This window comes from Pantherophis guttatus, chromosome 15, assembly GCF_059756535.1.
Source record: "Pantherophis guttatus breed Tessera chromosome 15, ASM5975653v1, whole genome shotgun sequence".
NCBI lineage: Eukaryota > Metazoa > Chordata > Lepidosauria > Squamata > Colubridae > Pantherophis > Pantherophis guttatus.
In genome coordinates, this window is record NC_142077.1 from 12569627 (window position 1) to 12591790 (window position 22164).

General features: G+C 41.9%; 1 protein-coding gene and 1 long non-coding RNA gene across 4 annotated transcripts; both read right to left on the reverse strand.

The window, feature by feature from the left end:
- Positions 1 to 214: 214 nt before the first annotated feature.
- LOC148111915 (uncharacterized) lies at positions 215 to 3488 on the reverse strand. 3 transcript variants are annotated; one of them, XR_015729978.1, is made up of 6 exons: positions 3358 to 3488; positions 2826 to 2942; positions 2350 to 2407; positions 2045 to 2123; positions 1683 to 1915; positions 215 to 1481 (listed from the first exon to the last, which is right to left on the reverse strand). It is a non-coding gene; the product is annotated as an uncharacterized LOC148111915 (long non-coding RNA). The 3 variants fall into 3 exon arrangements; XR_015729980.1 differs by lacking the exon at positions 3358 to 3488 and adding an exon at positions 3246 to 3340; XR_015729979.1 differs by lacking the exon at positions 2045 to 2123 and having other exon boundaries at positions 1683 to 1791.
- Positions 3489 to 6435: 2947 nt separating this feature from the next.
- On the reverse strand, positions 6436 to 21383 carry LOC148111916 (vomeronasal type-2 receptor 26-like). Its single transcript, XM_087879167.1, has 6 exons — positions 21090 to 21383; positions 20361 to 20649; positions 15861 to 16655; positions 9912 to 10124; positions 8745 to 8871; positions 6436 to 7932 (listed from the first exon to the last, which is right to left on the reverse strand). Exons 1-6 carry the CDS (start codon positions 21311 to 21313, stop codon positions 7022 to 7024), a joined length of 2559 nt encoding a protein of 852 aa, XP_087735293.1. The 5' UTR covers positions 21314 to 21383; the 3' UTR covers positions 6436 to 7021.
- Positions 21384 to 22164: the final 781 nt, after the last annotated feature.

The following is a 22164-nucleotide window of genomic DNA, read 5'->3' on the forward strand; positions in this document are numbered from 1 at the left end:
CAGGAAGGACCGTGCCAGGGGTTCAAATTCCTGGACATCTGGTGGAAAATGACCTGCAGGACTCAGGACTGCTGGCTGAGCATCCAGGGGTGGCAGCTGCTGAACCACTGGAAGGAAAGTGCTTTTCCGACTCTCCCCAAGATGGCAGCCAGACTCAGCAGGGGTTTTTTCCCTTACTCCTGGTTTCCTCACCTGAACTGGTTCTTTTCTTCCCTTTTTTTCTTTTTTATGCACTTTTTAATCTAGTTTTATTTAGCTTTGGGGGCTTGTTTGTCATTTCCCCCCCCCCATTTTTTGGAGGTTTTGAATGAAATAAAAAATTGATTTTTAAAAAAGAAATGATATGAGAAAAAGTACAAATGAAATCTTAATGAAAGATTCACATTGTAGCTGCCATTTGTTTGTTCTTATATAAAATAGGAGAGCTTGTTAAGTTCTCCTGCTAAAAATTATATATTTTTCTACTGGATTTTACTTATGCACTCTATTAGAAAATCATAGATATTGTTCTAAAAACTGGGTGGTATTTTTAAAACAACATCAAAGTAGCTTTGTCTAAGAGTCGATATAAATGTTGCATCCTGAAAAAATCCTATTTCTTCAACTGTCCCGTCTGTATTAATGACAATATAGAAGAATAGATGGAGAAGATGCTCCACAGGGAATGATCAGATAAGGGGGGAGGGGAGCCCCCAGGTGCATAATTGGCAGAGAAAGAACCTCAGAAAGGACCCTCCCTCACTTTTCAGGCTTTCAAAAGCTTTGGTGGGAGATTTGTACTTTCAGACATGCAAGATTCTCTTATGTGCCCTTCCAATAAAGTAGAGTTACATCATGTTTCCCATCTGATGTACCTGGGAGAAGATGGGGGGGGCTTGATACCTATTGTGCCAGGTGAGTCTGGCCAGAGCCGGATCTGGGAGGTCAGATGTGGCTGCTGCAGACTTTTGAGGTCCTTCTGCTTCTTTTTTCTCATATTCTGAAGCACGCTTTCTCAGTTGGCTTTCTCAGTTGGTTGTAGTGGTTTTTCTCCACATGGTAACTGTGGTCCATCTCAGCCAGTTCATGCTGCAGACTCTGGAGCTGCTTCTTAACCTCTGGCAGAAGGTTCCTCACCTCTTCGAGGTCTTTCTCAGAGTCAGGCTTCCCTTGGTTGAGATGGACACTTGGCTAGTGACCTCATGCAGTTCTTTGTGGAGTTCTTCAATGTATTTCACCAAAGATTTCTTCTCTAGCTCTAACTGATGGCATGGTCTTCTGCAGGTTTTCTGCATGTCTTCCTTTGTGGTCTTAAGTTGATCCACTTTCTCCTGGAGACAGCTGTGCTGTTCTTTCATCCATTGATTTTCTTTCTGGAATTTCTGGGACTGAAAGTCAAAGGAGTCTCTCAGTTCATCAACCTGGAGGTTGGGACCATCAGTGGTTGCTGAGAGATCGCCCAAGGATATTGACCGTATGACCATTTCTTCCTTGTTGCTGATCTGTTTGAAAAATGGAGACACAGTCACATCCTCTCTCCATTCAGGGCCAATTTTGCTAATTTATTTATTTATTTATTATTTAAATTTATATCCCGCCCTTCTCCCCGAAGGGACTCAGGGCGGTGAACAGCCAAGGATTAAAATGACATACAATAAAAAAGTTTAAAAGAAATTAAAAATAAATTAAATTAAATGGCTAACCTGCCTTCTCCATTCTGGCTTTTTCCTAAAGTTTTGGAGTCCATCATCTTCTGCTAGAATGAGATGCAGGAGGAGTGAAGAACCAATGAACAATCTGCAGAGGGGTCTCCTGGCAAAGGAACCTTAAGATATAATCTACCCAGATCAGTTCTCAGCTACAAAGCACCAGGTTCAAAATATCATATTTGAGGGCACATCAAGTGAAAACCAGCTCTCTGGAGACGTTCCTAATGCTGGGAAAGGTGGAAGGGAAGAGAAGGAGGGGACAATTTGGGGTAAGGTTAATGGATTTGATTACTGTATGGATGGGTGAACTTTAGGGAGACCTGAAAATCCAGACTGGGGACAAGTCATCCATCTACCTCTTTGGCCACTCAGAGTCCACACAGTTTCCATGCTGTCAATCAATGCAGATGAAGCTCCCTGGAGAAGTCGGTAATGCTGACATGGGTGAAGGAAAGAAAAGAAGGGAAGGATCACTAGTAAGCAGCTTTAGTGGGGATGTGAGAAGGTTGGGAGACCCGAAGGACCAGGTTGGGGCAGATCTACGTGGAGAAAATCATCTATGGGCTGCTAGGCATCAACATTCAACTTGATGACATAGAATTAATCCATCGATCAGTCAATCAATCAGTCAATCAATCAGGCAGGCAGGCAGTTGACTTACAAGGTCCCTTTCAGCTGTAGGCTTCTATTGACTGCTTCCTTTTCATTGTCACCTTAACCTACAAATAGGGAACAGATGAGGGTTAATGCAATCAAATGACAATAGCCTACATCAGTCATTAAATTACACGACAACAACTTTGTGTAAAAACCTTTAACGGATAGATGGTCTTCAACTCCCAGAATTCTGCATGCTGGCTGGCTGGAGAATTGTGGGAGTTGAAGTCTCCCCCATACCTTAAAGGGGCCTAGTTCAAGAAACACCAATAGAATCCCTCAATACTGATCTCTCTTCAAACTCTCCTGACTTCCCATTTGATTCCGAGTCCAACTCAAGGCATGTCGTTGCTCAAAACCCTCCAAAGGAGTCGATATCGGCTCTCCATCAATTTGGACGTATTTGTATTGCTATGATTTCTGATAACAGGAAAAGGTGATGACCATTGGAATTAAGACAGATCCCCCCCAAGTACTTACGAGTCCCATCTCAGCCACGAAAGCCAGGTGGGTGACCTGCAACCAGTCTCTCTCTCAGCCTTCACAAGGTTGTTTTTGTGGGGATGAAGGAATCTTAGATGGGTTCACTGCCTTGAGCTATTTAGAGAAATAATAAAGGTGGTATAAAAACCTAAGTAATAAAAAATGAAAATAAATGAATACTTCAGTTGCCAGGCCAAGTGTGTTTGGGAAATAACTACTATCTGGCCAAGGGAATCACAGTTTAGGTTAATTTCCCCAAATCATTAAACAGGTCAACCTCTAGCTTTGGGGTCACAATCTCCATCCAACTGGGACAGTCTGGAGCCAATTTTTGGGCCTTAAGCCTTGCAGATTTTTTCTAGCGCACTTCACCACCAGCCAGCCAGCCAGCCCCAGCCCCTTTCTGGAGACAAGGACCTTCGAGATGGTGGATGAGGAGTTTGATGACAGGTATGGAGGCTGCAGACACGGCAGGTATCAACACGTTTGTCATGTTTGGTTGAACCCCATTTCACTCATCTCCCCCCACCTTTAATTCTGCCTTAAAGGGGAGGGTCTCTCCCTCCTGAGGAGCCCAGGCGAGGGAGGCCCTGCGATGCCCCCAGTGCTGCCATCCAATCCAGCCACTTTCCAGGGATGTTGAGCAGAGCCTCCATGATGTGGTCCAGACTCTCCAAGGATGCTGGAGGTTGCCATGGTGAGCTCCAGCCAATGAGCTCAGGAGGAGCCTCTGACATCACAAGCCAAGGCTCTGATTGGCCTGGACCTGAGATTTGAAAAATGACCACCAAATGGCTGCCTTCACCTGGGGGGCGGGGCTTATCCATGGATGAGCCAATCCAGAAGGGGCTTTGAATTCCCTTCAGCCACAGCGGCTCCTTCTGAGGGGGGAACCGTTGGTCGCCTGGAGAGGTCAGGGAGCCCCAGATTCTGCCCCTTCTCTGGGGATGGAGCCCAGATTGAAATGTCGCCCCTTGGATCTGGAATGAAAGCTCCAGAGAGTCCAGGTTTTCCTCTCCAGGCCCAGATGATGAAGGGGAGCTGAGAGGGAAACACCACAAAAGATTAAATATTATTCATATCCAAAAGGCCTTGTGAAAATGTACCTAAAGGAACACAGGGGTCTTTGCCAGCTTTAGGTGTCCTCCTCACTGCCTGCAGAGGCCAAGTATGGCTTAAAAGGCCAGGGTATAGACTGCCCCCTATAGGCAGTGAGAGGGACCGCTAAATCATGGAAGGACCCCGTGGAGGAAGGACCCTGAGTGCTGACTGGAATTCTGGGAGTTGAAGTCCACACCTCTTCAGGTTGCTAAGGCTGAGAAAGACGCTCTAGTAAACCCTTCACTGGGCAGTTGGAGGGATGACCTCTGAGGTCTCTTTCGACTCCATTTGTCCATTATTCTAACTCCTCCCCTCTTTACGGAGGGCAAAAGAATCCTCTCCAAAAAGGGACTTGGGCGACAAAATGGAGGATGCGGGGTCTTTTCCAGCTTTAGCTGTTCCTCTCGCTGCCTGCGGAGGCCAGGTGTGGCTTAAAGGCCAGAGTATAGACTGCCCCCTACAGGCAGTGAGAGGGACAGCTAAAGCGCAGCCTCCTCCATTTTGTGGCGGGAACCTCTAGTAGAAAGAGGGAAAGGAGGAAACTGGATGTAGCTAGAATTCTCTTCGTGGCTTTTTTCATCCCTTTTCAGACTCTGTTCTGTGTGTGGAACTTAATCTCTTCTTTTGGCTCCTTGAATAAAGTCCACCTTGGTTGAAGCCCCGGAGTTTCCTCAGGGCCTCCCTGTCTCCCCCTCAGGCTGGCTGAGCCCCTGAGTCCCAAGGCCAGAGCTTCTCCCCTCAGATCCCCTCCTGGCTCCCCAGAATTAGAATATTATGAATTACCCTCAGAGAAGCAAATAGCGCTGCTGTTTTCAGATGCACAAAAGGCGTTTGACAACGTGAATTATGGCAATTTATGATAAAACAGTTGAAAATGATGGATTTTGGAGACAGATTCATAAATAGGATCCAAACTATATAGAGAGAGACCAAACGGCAAAGGTGAAATGACAAAGAAAATAGAAATCAGAAAAGGAACAAGACAAAGATCCCCTTTATCTCCGTTATTATTTATATTGACATTAGAGGTTTTAAATAGAAAAGTGAGACAGGAAAAGGAAATAAAAGGAATGAGAATCAAAAAAGAAGAATACAAACTACAAGCATTTGCAGATGATTTGGTGTTTATCATGCAAGCTCCAATAGAGACAAAACTATTAGACCAAATAGAAGAATATGGGAAAGTAGCAGGACTGAAAATCAACAAAGAGAAGACAAAAATATTAGTTAAAAATATGAGAGAAAAGCAAAAGAAGGAGATGACGGAGAAACTGGACATCCAAATTGGATGTCCAAAGTGAAATATTTGGGCATCCATCTGACATTAAGATGTGCAATGCTCAAGGAAGACAATTATTATAAACTGAAAAAACAAATCGAAACAGACCTGGAGAAATGGAGAAATTTGCAATTATCACTAATGGGAAGAATAGCATTAATAAAAATGAATGTATTACCAAAAATATTATTTTTCTTTCAAACTATACCAATAAAACTGGAGACAAAGTACTTTGAAGAGCTGAAGAAAATAAGTGGAAATATGTGTGGCAAGGAAAGAGAGCAAGAATTAACTTAAAAATACTACTAGAGGTGGCTTGGCTTGGTGGGCGTGGCAGGTGAAAGTTACTACAAAATCCCCATTTCCTTCCAATCAGCTGGGACTCCGGAGGGAGATAATAAATGGGGGTGGCGCCAGTCAGAGGTGCAATTTACCGGTTCCCCAAACTACTCAAAATTTCCGCTACCGGTTCTCCAGAACTGGTCAGAACCTGCTGAAACCCACCTCTGTTCCAGTCCTGCCTTAATACTTTTTGATTCGGGGTGTGAAACTTGGAAAAATATCCTCAGATTGATGTGGTATATCAGAATTGGGGATTCCTACTGTGTGAGATGGCTGAGTCCAATATTGTGTGCTGTGATGGAGGAAAGTGAAATTGTGGGAAAATGCCTGTTCCATGTTGGGCAAAGCCATAAGTCTCTCTGCCTTCTGCTTGTGAGAGAACCAAAGGAATTTGTGTGGTCACTGTGAATCTTAGACTGATCTTGGTCTGATCCATCAGAGCTTTCCTTATCTCCTTAGAATGGAATTTGCAAAGGGATCCTGTTTGCAATTAAGAGCCATTATAAGACATAAAATTGATTCCCAATTCATCAGCAATCTGTGTGGTTGGAGAACAGAATAGCTTCCATGGGTGCCTTTTCCTAGAAACCTGGAAGTGTCCCCCCCGCTCTATTCATCTCCTTCTTGGACCTGGATGAATATTATGCAGCATTGAAGGTTTGTGACCTGGTCAGTGATGCGGCTGCCTTTAGACAGGATCCCCTCAACCTCCTTCTGGGGAGAGTCTCAAGGTCCCCTTTCTCTGGACGTCTTCTCCAGCCCTTCACAGACAAGACAAGCTTGGAAGAGGAGCAGAGAAATTGCTTTAGGTAGTAATTATAATTTCTGCTAAAACTGCTATTTTAATTCTACGGTTGATGAAAGAAAAAAAATACAGTGGCAATTTCTTAATACACTTTAATATTTATTTATTATTTTGGTGTGAAGCACATACAAAAAACCCCCCCAAACCAATCCCAAACTGAAATCCCAGAAGCTCTTCTGCTGAACACTTTCTGCAAAGGAGGTTTTATCAGGAAATCAACAAAGAATTATATAAGAGAGATGAAGATTTCCCTCCCCAGCTGAGAGTCGGTCAAACATGGCATTTCACATCATTCCAGCATTCTGACAGAGGTGATCAGGCAACCAGGCTGTTCCCACAGCTTCCTCCTGGCCTCTTTTCCTGCTCTCTCTCTCTCACACACACACTTTTAGCTGTAGGAACAAGTGCCCAAATTATTTTTTATAAGGTGTCACATTCAATAGTTGTTGCTGAACAGAAAATTTCACTGAATGACTCTTACAGAGTTCTCTTTATTGAGCTGAAAGGGAAGAGAGCTAGAAGAATTCCAGTCATTCAACAATTTCCCATTTTGAAACATAGAGATATTATTTTCTTTTCCTGCATACTATCTTAAATGGAAAGAATATCTCCTTTCAAATAAAAGAAACTTTAATAATTCTTCCAGTATCATATTTGTGTTTTATCTCATGTTTTTACATTTATTCTGGCTGTGAGCTGCTCCTTTGTGTTGAGGTCTGGCCTCAGAAGGATAATGTAGCACTTGGGGATGAAGATGCAGACCAGCAGACCAGCACTGGAGGCCAGGATGGAGAAGACCTGCACAGCCACCATGGATTTCCCTTTGGTGCTCAGGTAGGTGGGCACAAAAGTCACCCAGACACTGCAGAAGACCAGCATGCTGAAGGTGATCAGCTTGGCTTCGTTGAAGGCCCCAGGCAGATTCCTGGCCAGGAAAGCCACCGTGAAGCAAATGGCAGCCAGGAAGCCCATGTAGCTGAGGGTGATGTAGAACATGATAACGGACCCTTCGTTGCATTGCAGGATGATCTCTCCAGGCTGGGAGTGGAGGTCAGAGTCAGGGAAGGGGGGAGAAACTCCCAGCCAGGTGGAGCAGATGATAATTTGGACAGCAGAAGAAGAAAGGATGATGGAGTTGGCCAAGCTCTTCCCCAACCATCTCTTCACTCGGTTTCCTGGTTTTGTGGCCAGGAAGGCCAACACCACCGTGATGGTTTTGGCCAAGAGAGAAGAAATGGCCACTGAGAAGATGATGCTGAAAACTGTTTGTTGGAGAAGGCAGGTGGCTTTCCTTGGTTGACCAATGAAGAGAGAAGGAGACAAGAAGCAAAGCAGGAGGGAGACCAGGAGGATGTAGGAGAGGTCCCTGTTGTTGGCTTTGACAAGGGGAGTTTCTCGGTATCTAATAAAGATGATTAAAACAAGGCCTGAGTTTAGGAACAAGAGTAGAGCAAAAGAGACCAGGATGATGCCCAGATGTTCTTCATAAGACAGGAAGGTTATAACTTTGGGGATACACTGAACTCTGTTCTTATTTGGGTATTTATCATCTGGGCATTTGGTGCATTTTTCGGTATCTGAGAAAGCAAAAAAAGCAATATTTCTTTAATATTCTGTCCTTTTATCTTACAGAAAATACCTTCTTTGGATAACAGCTGATACCCCAGGCATTTTCCAAGAAGTATTTCTTAACAATTTCATTAAACAGTCACTCCTTTGAAATGGCATAAGGTCTCCTGCTTGATCAGGGGGTAGGACTAAAAGACCTCTAAGATTCCTTCCAGCTGTATTCTGATTGATTGATTGATTGATTGATTGATCTACATGACTGCCAGTCTATTTGTGTAATGATTTCCCTCCATAATTATCCACAGCACCACATTATGGACCAGTGACACCTTCTCAGTGATCCTCAAGGGGAGGATCCAATATACAGATTACAGATTAACAGAGTTGGAGGGGACCTTAGAGATCATCCAGTCCATTCCCCCGCCTAAGCAGAGACCCTACACCATTTCTGACAAATGGCAGTCCAGTCTCCTCTCGAAAGCCTCCAGTAATGAAGCTCCCACAACTTCTGAAGGCCTTTCAGAAGGTGGACGTATAACAATTCATCAAGTTTCAAAGATGTTCCTAGAAAGGTGAACTTAGCAGCACATATCCAAATTAAAAAGCAGAAGAGTTATTTCCTCTGCTGTTAGTAAAGTTTGCTCAGTCTGCCATCCCTCCTCCCATCTCTTTCCCAGCCCCTCCTTCCAAGTCTTCTTGATTTACTTCCATTTAGATAAGAAATTGTGCAGTTAAAAATAAAAAACCATGTGAGCTTCAATCTGTTTTTTAATTTGGATCCAGTTCCACAAAGCCTCCCATTTTCCTCAGTGTGACCCACCTTCCTGAGTGGAGAAGGTCCCCTCCGGACAAGGAACGCAGTCGTAGCAGCAAACTGGCTCTCCTTCTCGAGCCCTCTTGACAAATCCAGGATGGCAACTTTCCACACATTTGGACTGAGGCAGGGACTGAGCAGAAAAACAAGGAATGCCAAAGAAAATACATTAGGACTCTCCATCCATGGAAAATGGAGGGAGAAATGGATGGAGACAAGTAGCCTCTGGTCTTCATTGGGGTAAATATGAAACCTCTGACTACTTCTAAACAGATGCAGGAGGTAAAACTACTGGCAGATTCTTCCTTTAGTTCCTCCTTTTTGCTTTCAGAATTTAACATTACAATAAAGTACTTTTCTATTTATTTATTTATTATTTATTTATTTATTACATGTATTTATATGCCGCCATTCTCCCAAAGGACTCAGGGCGGCGAACACAAGTTAAGAAACAAGTACAATAAAATCATAATTTAATCCAAATAATTAATTAGTAGTAAATAATAAAGCCCGGAATCAGTCTCAGTCTATTTAATAAAGTCTAGAGGGATGGAATTGAAAAAAGATTTAAATATGATGATATATTCATATTAAAACTGAGAATAAAGTTTACTGTAAAAGATTTAGGAAATTTTATTATATTAGGTTTTTTAATATGAAATTAAACTGCAATGAAGAAAGAAACCTCTGACCAGTAAGATCTTGAAAGGTTTCCATAAAACATGGCAAAGCCACTCCACTTAGGTCCCGTCTCTTGAAGAGCTTCCATGAGATGACACCACCTGGCATGGGAGGCCAACCACCCTGGAGACTCCAGGCTTTGCCCCAGTGGTGAAATGGAAAATTTGTTGTTAACGGTTCTGTGGGCGTGGCTTGGTGGGTCATGTGACTGGGTGGGCTTGGCCAACTTTTTTTTAAAACTTTTTTAAAGCTTTTTTTTTACTACTGGTGAATAGGTAGTAAAAAAATGCTTTAAAAAAGTAAAAAAAAGGTTCCAATGATCACAGCTGTGCTGTGCGATCATTGGAACCTTTTTTTTACCTTTTAAAAGTATTTTTACTACCAGTTTGCCCAAACCAGAGCAAACTGGTAGTATTTCACCCCTGCTTTGCCCACTTGAAATGAGACCTCAGGCTTTGGAAAACAGAGAAAAGACACCAAAATTTCTCCCACCTTATTGAGCAACTTTAGCTGTGAAAGAGCATCTTGGATGATAGTAAGCCTCTGTCTCTCAAAATACGCCAGAGTCTCTCTCCTGACATCCTCCTTGGGGAGAACCAAGAAGCCGTGAAAGCCCAGATCTCCTGTTATCTCTCCATTTTGGTCCAAGTACAGTTTTCTATCAGAAATATTCCAAAATTCATTCTTCTCCAGAAAGGGATGAAACTAGAATGGGAACATCCAGGAATTTGAAAAGTAGAAAACTTTGTTTTTTATCCCACATTGAATCTTTCTTCTACAATTGTCTGATCTGCAAATATGCTTAATTAGGATTCAAATATTATCATTATCTTCATAAGTGAATGAGAAACTTTGAGAAAAATTTGTCCATCGTATACTGACAAAGCATAGAGAAAATATACTTGATACAATTGGTCAATTATAGGGAACATTTTGGAGCAGATGACAAATAAAATGAAGAGAGGGGGAAAAAGGGTTATTCATAAACTCTTTGAAAACAAGAGGTTGATTCCCAGAAAGGATGGGTTGATCAAGAAGAAAGTTGTCAGGCTAATCTTCTCCCTGGTCATCCTGATGGAAAACACCTCCAGATGGAGAGTGGCTGGCTCTGGAGTATTTGATCGCTGAAGAGGGAGCCGGGCTTAGAGAGGGGAGAGGCACTACCGATCAATGCTTAGTTCTTCATCAACTGATGGAAAAATACATATCAAATAGACCTGCATCATTCTACGCCTGCTTCATAGATCTCAAGGCAGCCTTTGATACGGTTCCCAGGACTAAGCTATGGGAGAAGCTGGAAGCTGCCTCAATTGACCACAGGTTTCTTCATCTATTACCTGCCCTACATACTAAAACATCCCTCAAGGTGAGGTGTGATATGCAGGGGTCCCTCTCGAAGTCAGTTAAAACTCAAAAGGGGGTTAAACGGGGGCATTTTGACCCCCCTGATTTTCAACTTTTACATAACCGGCATGGTAAAATGGCTAAACAAACCAAATCACATCCCCCCAAAAAATAGGTGACCGAAGCATCGCCCTCCTGCTCTATGCAGATGCCCCTGTGATCCTCTCCAGGACACCAGAAGGCCTTAAAAGAGCCTTGCGAGCCCTTCTCCAGCACTGCAATTACAATCAACTGGGCATCAATGATGAGAAAGATCAAAAAGGCCAAAACTTGATTCATGGTATCTAAATGGCCGCAAAACAGAGCAGGGAAGCCCCTTCAAATCCCTGGGGGTGGCCATTCAGGCCAAGGGTTCAAGAAACATGCAGCTGCCCTGGGCCAAATATCAGCCAGCACCATTCTTCATTGTTTCCGCACAAAGGGAGGCTACTATGTCCCTGATGCTCTTCAGCTTTTTGCGCCCAAGTCGCTAGCACAGCTCCTTTATGGGACGTTGCTCGGACCGTCAGCTTCATGTTTTACATCATTAGAAGTAGTTCAGTCCAAATTCACCAGATCAATTCTCCAGATGCCACGTTGTGTCTCAAATGCACTTCTGCGCCTGGAGACAGGATTGACAGAAGCCGAAGGAAGAATCCGTATAGCTGTTGTGGCCCACCAGTGGCCAGTGGAGCTGGCAGGAGATTCGGACAGTGAGGAGGTTGGGGAGGGACATGGGCCAGTCCTGGAGTCTGGGGGAGGCTCTGATGAGGGCTCTGTGGTAGTGCGCACACATTTGCGAACCGGTAGGGAAGGTGAGTGAATTTCACCCCTGGATTCTCCCCTCTTCTCTGATCCTTCCCTAGGCAGCCTCTCTTCTCCTCATCCCAAAAGTCATTCTCACCCATCATTGCACTTCCTAAATAGATTATGGGGATATCACTGGATTTCAGTAAAGGACTCACAAACAATTGTGTGATGTGATTAGAAAACTGAGGGGTGGATGGTATGATAACTAAGTGGATAAAAACTGTCTTCAATGTGATACTGAAATAATTTTTAGTCTTTTTAAATTTTTCCTACGACACCTGAAGGTTTTGTTTGTTTACTTGATTGATTAGTCCATGGGCCAACTCAAAGTGCAGATTTCCAAACACAAATAATTACTAAAATCCGATAAAAACAATTTAAAATGAGATTGGAATAGAATACAATAATATATGGATAAATAAAATATGATAAAATTATATTTCAATATCACCCCTTCAGTCTACCCCAATCAGCCCCACATATGCCGATCTCAACTGAGCCATTTTGCTCAAGTACTGAGCTGCATTAAATGTTGTTTCAAATTCTGGCTGCAGATAAGGTGAATCGTTTTGATATGGGATTCCCAATGGGTCCTTCCTTTGGTCTATGGACCAAGGTACCTGCCTCTCACCCTCTTATGCAGGCAGCAATCAAATGGGATGTGAGCCAGGACTTCTGCCTCTGCCACTCTGCCAATGCAGAGACCTCCATTATAAGGTCTAGAGTGGAATCTCCCATATCTGACCATTGTGTCCAGCTGTTTGAATCTCACTCGCGTAAATCTCTCCCTAGGATGTTTTGGCAGTTGTAACTTTAAATAGTTGTCTAGTTGAAAAGTAGGTTTGTATTTGCTCAGCCATTTCAACTTACCCACATTACTAAGAATAGCCATGTCATTTTGTGCTTCTACATCCTTAATTCTTTGGGCAGCTGTTTTTTTTTATTGTTCGCCTGTTACGCAAGAGACAGGAAGGCCACAGCTACTTCCAAAATTAATCAGTTTAGTGATTCAAGAGGTTTGTGATTGTGAGTTTATCTGCTCTACTAAGCATAACTTGGAGAGTCTATCAGTCTCCATTTCATTGACTTTGTGCCAGTGGTTATCTTTGATCTTGGACAGTGGATGAATTGTATACATTCCCAATTCGGCTCTAACTGCTGCAGCAGATGTCCTTAGATCTACCCCCACAATACAGCTCAGGTGCTGGGACTGTGTTTGTTCTAGTACTGTGGTTGAGTATAAATCCCAAACTTCTGCTCCATACAAGAGCATAGGGGGAACCTTTATATACTTTAATTAATGGGCCAGGGATTGAAGGTTAGGGATAACTTTTTGCTACTGGACATCAATTTTTCTATGTTATCATTAATACAGTCAAGTTGATAAATCCACTTCACGCAAGATTTGATCTAGGATGTAGATCCTAGAGTAAGCTAATTTGATGTCATTTAATTTAAAGACTATAAAGTTTTTCTACTTAAAAACCTTATTTGAAACTTCATTTTAAAAGTTTGATAAAATAACAATGGTTTTAAATCAACTTAAACGCGATAATCAGAAACAAGCAACAATTGTTGAATCGGATGGATTGGATGGATGGACTGGAAGTGAATTTGCTGCTGGCATCCCTGAAGAAGGAGTCTGGTTTGAAGGCAGGCTGCTTGGAGATGGCTGGAGAGGCCATGGACCCTGAAGACTCAAAGTGGGCAGAACGGATGACTGAAGAAATGGATTCTTTCAAGGAGATTGAGGGAGATTGGGGAATGGACTTGTCATATTTAACTGGAAAACAAGTCTTAAGAGTCATTGTGTTTCAATTTACAGGAGGTCCTGTGACTTTGGGGAATGAAAAGCAGTTGCTGGGAAAGATGGTAATTAAAGTTTAAAGGAAATGAATTATTATTAAGAAGCAAACAAAGATATTGAATCATGAACAGATTCAGGATGGATCAGAGATAATGATTGTGGTGGTTTGTGGTACATAATAAGCCCCTGCAAATTGTCTGAGGGTTAAATATAATAGCAGATAACAGACAGTTTTGAAGTTTTGAAATTTATTTATTTATTTATTTATTGGATTGCCTGTTAAATACATTTTTTATATACAGCAAAGAGATGACAAGTCAAGTGGTTGCAAATATATCGGTAGAAGATTATAATTGTGGGCTTATTTTGCAAGGGGGAGAAATGTACATCTGTCAGTATTCAACTGGGGAACAATATATGCGTATGTGGTTTCATCTGTTTATAATGCACAATTTTTTAAAAAAATGTTTCATCTAATTTTGTTTTGTCTTTGTAATAGTTTTATTTTTTGAAGTTTGCATTTTACCTTTTTGAATAAAATAAAATTTAATGAGAGGAATATCAAGTTTCCAGAAACAATATTTATCATCAGCACACACAGAAGGGTGCATATGTAAAAAGCAGTAGAAAAATATCTGATTTTTAGCAACTAGGACTTGACTAACAACAGAGTCTCATATAAGAACATGAATGAGGGACTGGAAGAAAGATGAGGGATACGAAACTTAATATTTATGTTTGTGAAAATGATCTCAGAATCGTAATTACCGTATATACTTGAGTATAAACCGAGTTTTTCAGCACATTTTTTATGCTGGAAAAAGCCCCCCTCAGCTTATACTCGAGTGAGGAGAAAATGCCTTTTTTCCTGCAACCCGTTTTGGCTCCCGGGGGCTGCAGGGAGGCTTGCTAAGGGCAAAATGGGGCAGGAGGGGGGTGCATAGGAAGACTCCCTGTAGCCCCCTTGAAGCAAAAATGGGCTGCCGGAGGGGGGGGGGCTTCAAACTTGGCAGCTTTAAGACTTGTGGACTTCAATTCTCAGAATTCTCCAGCCAGCTACATATACAGTAGCTGGCTGGAGAATTCTGGGAGTTGAAATCCACAAGTCTTTAAGCTGCCAAGTTTGAAGACCTCTGGTTTAGGGAGATCTCCAGGTGCAAAAAGACTGTGGAAAAAGAAATCATGTGTTGTCCCGATTGTAATTGGAGCCCTTGGAGCAATACCCAAAGGGCTACCCCGTTATTTAGAAATTCTAAATTTGCCAGACTTGAACATTTTGACTCTACAAAAAACCACCTTACTCAGAACAGCTTACATCCTCCGACGATACCTTAACAGTTCCTAGGTCCTTGGTTAGGACTCGAGCTGCTGAGCTATTAACCAGCCTCAAAGGCTGTGAATCTCACTAAAGATTAAATAATAATAATAATAATAATAATAATAATAATAATAATAATAATAATAATAATAATAATAATAATAATAATAATAATAATAATTTTATTTCTATACCGCCCTTCTCCCGAAGGACTCAGGGCAGTGTACAGCCTATTAAAAGCACAAAGACAGAAATCAATTAAAAATAATTAAAATTATTAAATAGTTTCGGCTCAGATTTAAAACCCCCAAAATTTAAAAGACCTAATTTAAAATCATTACGTTGATAGCCCAGCCTGGCGGAACAGCAGGGTCTTGAGGGCACAGCGAACTACACGGAGGTCGGAGATCTTACGCATTTCCAGGGGCAATTCATTCCACAGGGCAGGAGAATGGCCCTTTATGAAGGTTGTCATGCCACAACATGTATCTATTGTGCTGTTGTTGCTCTAGCCCCACCTAGTGGCCGGGGGCAGATAAGCCTAACTGTATGGTCTGAAGCCAGACTCCCTTTTCTCTCAGCCTTTGGAGGACACGGAAGCAGCCGGTTTGACCGAGACACATGGTCATCCGGAGGCCTCCGTCCCTCACACGGAGCATCGCTGGAGAGGTTCCAGCTGCTTCTTTGTTGGCTCTTAGTTAATGCTGCCTATCTCCTATTTATATTTGATTCTCACTCTTTGCATTTCCTCAGTTTCTCCGTGCCCTTTTCTCCCAATGAAACACCCAGATCCACCCCAGGCTCCCTTTCACTGGAGGAGAAGAGGGGGGTTTAGCTGCCTGTTGAGCTGCACACAGACCCACCTGCAGTGGGGACGGAACAAAGGGGAAATTCCACCATGCTCATCACAAACCCACGAATACAGGAATTCATTTAAGAAAGAATACAGCATTTTCAAATCAACAGAGTTTACTATTAAAATGCCATGGTATCTACTCTTTGGAACCGTTATTCCCTGAGTAATTGAATTGGACAGATCTGTTGAGTTTATTCCCTTCCTTCTCCTCTGAATTCCTCCTCCAAAGGATCTAAGATTAATGGATCCATATTGGGCCCCCCATACCTGCCATGGCTGCAGCCTTGGAGACCCCAAAGTCTTTTCTCCCTCCTTCCTTCTTCTCCTTGATCTGGAGGAATAAGCGGCATTCAAGGCCTGGGCCAGAGTTTCCATCATACTGTAATGATGATAGTAATTTGGGGCCCGGATCCTGTTCCTTTTCTCCTGGGTCTCCAGTGGGGCTTTCTGGGTGCATCTTCTGCGGCCTTTGACAGAAAAGACGTTCTTTGAAAGAGAACAGTGAAAATAAAGATCTTGAAACTTTTCTTCCACAAAGAAATAGGGTTCAAAGGCAGAATCTTTTGGCCTTTTTTTCCCCAGAAAACCATAGATCCAAACACTATGGATGTATTTGAGAAGTCTACGCTTCTTCATTGGATACCCTGCAAAATTTGTGAGGATCCAGATTTTCCCTTCAATGGGTCCTGGCAGACGCATTAATGTTAAATGGAAAGGAAGAATTCTCTCCCAAATGGACTCATATTCCATGAAGTGAACAAAGACGTTGACTTGTCTCCAGTTACAGAGGGAATCCCTGAGGGCTGTTGTGTATCCAGTTGTTGAGAATATTTGTGATATAACAACACAAATTCCACTCCTGACAAGCATAGGAGGAAAAATCCTCATGAAATTCTCTCCATTTTCTGTGTCTGAAGCAAAGAGGCCAATCAGGGTCCATCTGAAACGGAGGAGCAGGTGGACAATTGCTGGGTACTGGAATCCTTCTTTGGGGAGTATCCGGTGGAAAAAGGGGAATTGACTTTTATCACTCAGAGCCACTGAAACAATTTTATGACTGATCTGAAAAAGCAATGAATAATACTGTGTTATATTTAGGGTCAGATCAAGTCCAAAATATTAGATTTTAATAAATCCAACCTGGTTCTCATAAATATATTAGAATAGTTTGTTAATCAGACATTCTTTAAAATATTAAAGACAGAATATTAGCAAGATTGTATCATAATAATGGAAAATAATAAGCAAATTAAAAAAACAATAAAAATGTAAATCATATTACTATATCACCCCTACAATTTATCACAATTAGATTAACGCATGCAAATGCCAACTGGAGTATTCTATTCCAATAAAGGGCCTATTATAATTTTCGAGGATTGCTGCATCTTTTTTTGCTTCTATATCCCAGATTCTTTCTGGAGGAAATTGTCTAACTTCTTTCTCCAGTTATACAAGAAACAGGCAGACCTCAAAGCCTAATAAGATTTGTCAATTGCATAATCCAAGTTTGGTCTTTAATTGAAGTTTTCTCTGTTCCAACAGCCACAATTTTCAGTGTCTGTCAGTTTCCATACGTTAAATTTTATGCAAATAATACCCATATTTTTTGAATTTAGACAAAGCAGAAATTGTGGAAATTCCCAAATCAGCTCTGAGGGCAGCAGCTGGAGTCCTTTTACCCACCCCAAGATCCTCCTCAGAGGCTGAGATTGGGTTGGTTCTGCTGGTGGTTTCTCTCTGAAGCCCCAAACATCAGATTGATGGAAGAACATGGGGGAAAACTGGGCCTCAGATACTTTAATAATTGGGGCTGAGGAAGCTGGAGAGCTGAGAGGTTTTCATTTAAGCACCACTTTCACTCCTGCCCTTTCTCTAACTGAGCTCCTTGGATGATGAGGGAGCCAAGATTCAGGCTCAGAGAAAACAACCCCAGGTAAGGAAAGGTGTTACTTGCTCTAATGGCTGACCATCTATGGCTATGATGTCATTTCACAAAGACCATAACTTGCTTTATAAATTATCAGATAATTATTAAGACAAAACAATCCAAGTCTATACAATCCAATCTGTAAGTATGATAATATCACATTATCTGTGTAAATCAGTGGATTCCAATAGGAATTTAGCAGGCTAAACATGTGTACGTATAACAGAACTTATAACAAAATAAAAGGGTTGGAAGGGACCTTGGAGGTCTTCTAGTCCAACCCCCTGTTCAAGCAGGAAACCAAGCATAATAGCAGTAACTGTGAGAGGGATCCTGGAGTCTTAGTGGACAACCACTTAAATATGAGTCAAGAGTGTGCAGCGGCAGCCAAAAAAGCCAATGCAATCCTAAATCGCATTAACAGGGGGATACAATCAAGATCAAGAGAGGTACTAATACCACCCTATAAAGCCTTAGTAAGACCACACCTAGAATCCTGCATCCAGTTTTGGTCACCACACTATAAAAAAGATGTTGAGACTCTGGAAAAAGTGCAGAGAAGAGCAACCAAGAGGATTAGGGGACTGGAGGCTAAAAGATACAATGAATGGACCACAGCCTGACTCCATCTGGGGGTGATGCTGTCTATCCCACATATTTTCAGCTTCCCGAGAAATAGATTGAACCAAGAGAATTAGGGGACTGGAGGCTAAAACATACAATGAATGATTGCAGGAACTGGGCATGGCTGGTCTAGTGAAGAGAAGGACCAGGGGAAACATGATAGCAGTCTTCCAATATTTGAGGGGCTGCCACAGAGAGGAGGGGGTCAAGCTATTTTCCAAAGCACCCAAAGGCCGGACAAAGGCCGGACAAGGAATGATGGATGGAAACTGAACAAGGAGAGATTCAACCTGGAAATAAAGAGATAAAGTTGCCTTCAGAAGTTGTGGGAGCTTCATCACTGGAAGCTTTCAAGAAGAGATTGGACCGTCCTCTGCCAGAAATGGTGTAGAGTCTGCTTGGACTAGATGACCTACGAGGTCCCTTCCAACTCTGTTAATCTGTATCTATCTATACTATTCCAGACAAGTGGCTGTCCAGTCTCTTCTTAAAAGCCTCCAGTGATGGACCACCCACAATTTCTGAAGGGGAGACGTTCCATTCCTCACCATTAGAAAACTTCTCCTTAGTTCTAGGTTGTTTTTCTCTTTGATTAGTTTCCATCCATTGTTTCTTGTCTTGCCTTCTAGTACTTTGGAAAATAGGTGGACCTCCTCTTCTCTGTGGCAGCCCCCCAAATATTGGTACATTGCTATGATGTCACCCCTCGTCCTTTTCACTAGACTAGACATATTGAATTCCTGCAACTGTTCCTCATATGTTTTAGTCTCCAGGCCCTTAATCATCTTTTCTGCACTCTTTCCAGAGTCTCTATATCTTTTTTATAATATGGAGACTAAAACTGGATGCACTATTCCAAGTGTGGTCTTGCCAAGGCATTATAAAGCAGTACCAATACTTCATATGTATTCTTGATTTTATCCCTCTGTTAATGCAACCTAGGACTGAATTAGCTTTTTGGGCTGCTGCCACAGATTGCTGGCTCATATTTAAGTGATTGTCCACTTAGACTCCAAGATCCTCTCACAGTTACTGCTATGGAGCCAGGTTTCACCTCATCAAGTGTACATTTGGTTTTTCCTGCCTAAGTATAAAACCTTACTTTTCTCTACAATGAATTACAGTTTATTAGATAGGCCCAGGGTTCAAGTCTATCTAGATCCATCTGGATCATCAGCCTATCTTCTGAGGTGTTGGCTATTCCTGCCATTTTAGTGTTGTCTTCAAATTTGATGATTTCTCCATTTCTTCCCTCATCCAAATCATTCATGAAGATGTTGAAGAGAACTGGGCCTAAAATGGAACCTTGGGGTCCCCCACTGCTTGTTTCCCTCCATGCAGACGTAGTTCCACTGAGGACCACAGGCTGACTCCATCTGGGGGTGATGCTGTCTATCCCACATATTTTTAGCTTCCCGAAAAATAGGTTGTGGTTTACTTTGTCAAAGCCTTTCTGAAATCCAAGTACTGTATACTACATGCACTGCATTTCATTGGTCCACTGATTTAGTCATTTTTGTCAAAAATGAAATAATGTTTATTTATGATCTGTTTTTTGATCCTGCATTAGTCCTAGTAAGTCATTCATATCTCGACTGAAGAACAAGGGTTCAAATATGCATCTTTCCCTTCCCCCTTGGTAAGCATAGATCCTTCTTCTCATGGCTCCATTGAGCCCAAACCTCCCTCTCAAACAAGGGCCTGGATCAGGGCCAACAGTCTGAGCTCCATTTTGAGGGCAAAACATTTTCTCCATCATAATTTTCTGTTTATTGAGTCAAATGCTGCACTAACATCTAGAAATCAGCAAACCTTGTTTTACCTCACTGATATAGATTAGATATTTCAGGACAAATTTGTTGCCAATATTAGATTATTAATTTATCCACTATTTCTTATAAAATCTATATAGCATTTAACTCTACCTAAAACATTCTGGTTCTTATGCAAGGAATGAATTTTTCTCAAGTTTAACTAAGAGGATCATGGCATAAATTTTACCTCAATATCTGCTAGTCTATTTGGCCTATAATTGCTAGAGTAATTTTTATTCCACTTTTTTGATGGGTAAAATGCTACTATTGCCAACTTCAATCCGACTGGATAGGGCAGGCATTATTTATCTGTGAAAATGTGAAGACATGATTGCATCTGTTGCTCACCCACCACCACCCACCCCTCACTTTACCAGAAGGAGAAACACACACACAAACCTGTGGGACTTTGTAGGTGCCTCCTAATGTTGACATCTGGATGGAGATCTCCCTCTTGGCTCCATCAAGAAGAGCCAGAAGGTTCTCCTTCCTTCCACAGCTGTAGTTGGGGACATTGGCTTCTCCAGTGGAGAGCATGTCCAGCACGGCATCTGAAGTGTGGAAAGTGCTCAAATAGTTGTTATGGATGTTGTAGCCAAGTGTGAGATTGTGCAAGAGATGGGAATTCTTGTTGACCAGTTGAATGTTAAAAATGAATAGTAAGAAATAAAAAAATTCATAAGAAATCCTATTGAAAAGAAAGTTTTTATAATCAACAGCCACAACAAATACTTTTGTTATATATAATATATATAATCCTCCATAAGCCTATTGAGTCTTAAACCAACATTGATCCAAAAGCAAAGATCAATTACACAAATATGGAAATGGGCTGAGGTACAGCAACTACAACTGATTCCACCACTACTTTAAATAAAATCCATTATTCAAGTGATAAATTAAGGATTGAACTGAGAGAGCAAAATAAACTGAAGTATTTTCAGCCTTTTTTCAGACCCCTTTCTGAGTCTCTTTCACAAAATCAGACCAAAGAGAGAAGCCATGGAAATCAAAATCATTCAGGAAATTAGACATATTCCCCAATATAGGAATAAATGAAAAATAAAAAACTGAAAAGAAGGAGAGTGTTAGAATGGAGGGACTGCAACTCCACCCTGAATGACTTACCAATCATGGAAAACAAACTGAACAGAAGGAGCCACGTTGAAAAGCAACTTTGTATGCAATCTTTCATCTCCACTGAAGACTATACTGATTAGATGGTCTCCTGGTCTGTAGTAGCTCCATGGTTTCCCATCCTGGTTCTCCAAACTCAGCGGGCATTTCCTTCTCAGCTTCCCAGAGACTGGATGGGACAAAAGCAGCATCAGAAGCAGAAGCAGGAGGTCCATAATTCATGGCATGAATCAATGAATCCCTTTCCTGTTTCTAAAGAAGAATTGGAAGAATCAAAGGACTCTCAGAAGGTGGAACATCCAGTTGCTTTTTCTCAACACAGAGAAACACTCAGCTTCATCTGTAAAGGAGGGAGACGTAGATTCAAGAGCACAGACTCTGCCTGTCCCAAACCTCCATATTTCTCTGCCCAAAGTCTCCCCTGGAGGATTCGGCCAAAGAGCAGAGCTGAAACTTTTATCATAATTCTCCCTCTCAGGAGGGATCCCTGGATTATTCAGCTAGTTCTTGCAGTCAAAGATTGTTGGGAAATTCTCTGGAGGGAAACGAAAGGGAAATAATCCCCATGTGATTCAAAATAACAAAAGCAGAGATGGAATTAAATCCATCATCTAGAATTTACAGTTTTGGGAGCTCCATGCAGGGAATACATGGCACCAGTGGCTGAAATAAATAAATCTGAAATTTGTTTGTATAGTGATGAAAGACAAAACTCCGGGGGCCAATTAATGCCAGAGCCTTCCACAAATCTGAAATAGATGCCAGCTGAGTTGGAACCAAAATTTACTTTATTTTGAAAGCTAATGCTCAAGGGCATCGCACAAAAGGGCTGATGCAATAGTGCAGCCAGTTTCTAAGAACAAAATCAACTTTAGTGAAAAACTAGTTTTTCAAACTTTGCAGAGTTAAACAAAAATCACATTTTTGAGAGGGAGAGGGAGAGGGAGAGAAAGAGGGAGAGGGAGAGAGAGAGAGAGAGAGAGAAAGAGAGAAGTTAGAGAAAGCCAAGTGAAAAGAGATGGAGAAATCAAGGCTGCCTCTCATCCCATGTGGGGAAGGGAGGGAA

What these genes read in the sequence shown, in the direction of transcription:
- LOC148111916 (XM_087879167.1), bottom strand. Translation starts at nt 21,313, where the DNA reads ATGGACCTCCTGCTTCTGCTTCTGATGCTGCTTTTGTCCCATCCAGTC. An exon ending in GCACCTACAAAGTCCCACAG is followed by an intron (nt 16,656 to 20,360) that starts GTTTGTGTGTGT and finishes TTGCTTTTTCAG; the next exon opens with ATCAGTCATAAAATTGTTTC. An exon ending in CAAGGCTGCAGCCATGGCAG is followed by an intron (nt 10,125 to 15,860) that starts GTATGGGGGGCC and finishes TTCCCATTCTAG; the next exon opens with TTTCATCCCTTTCTGGAGAA.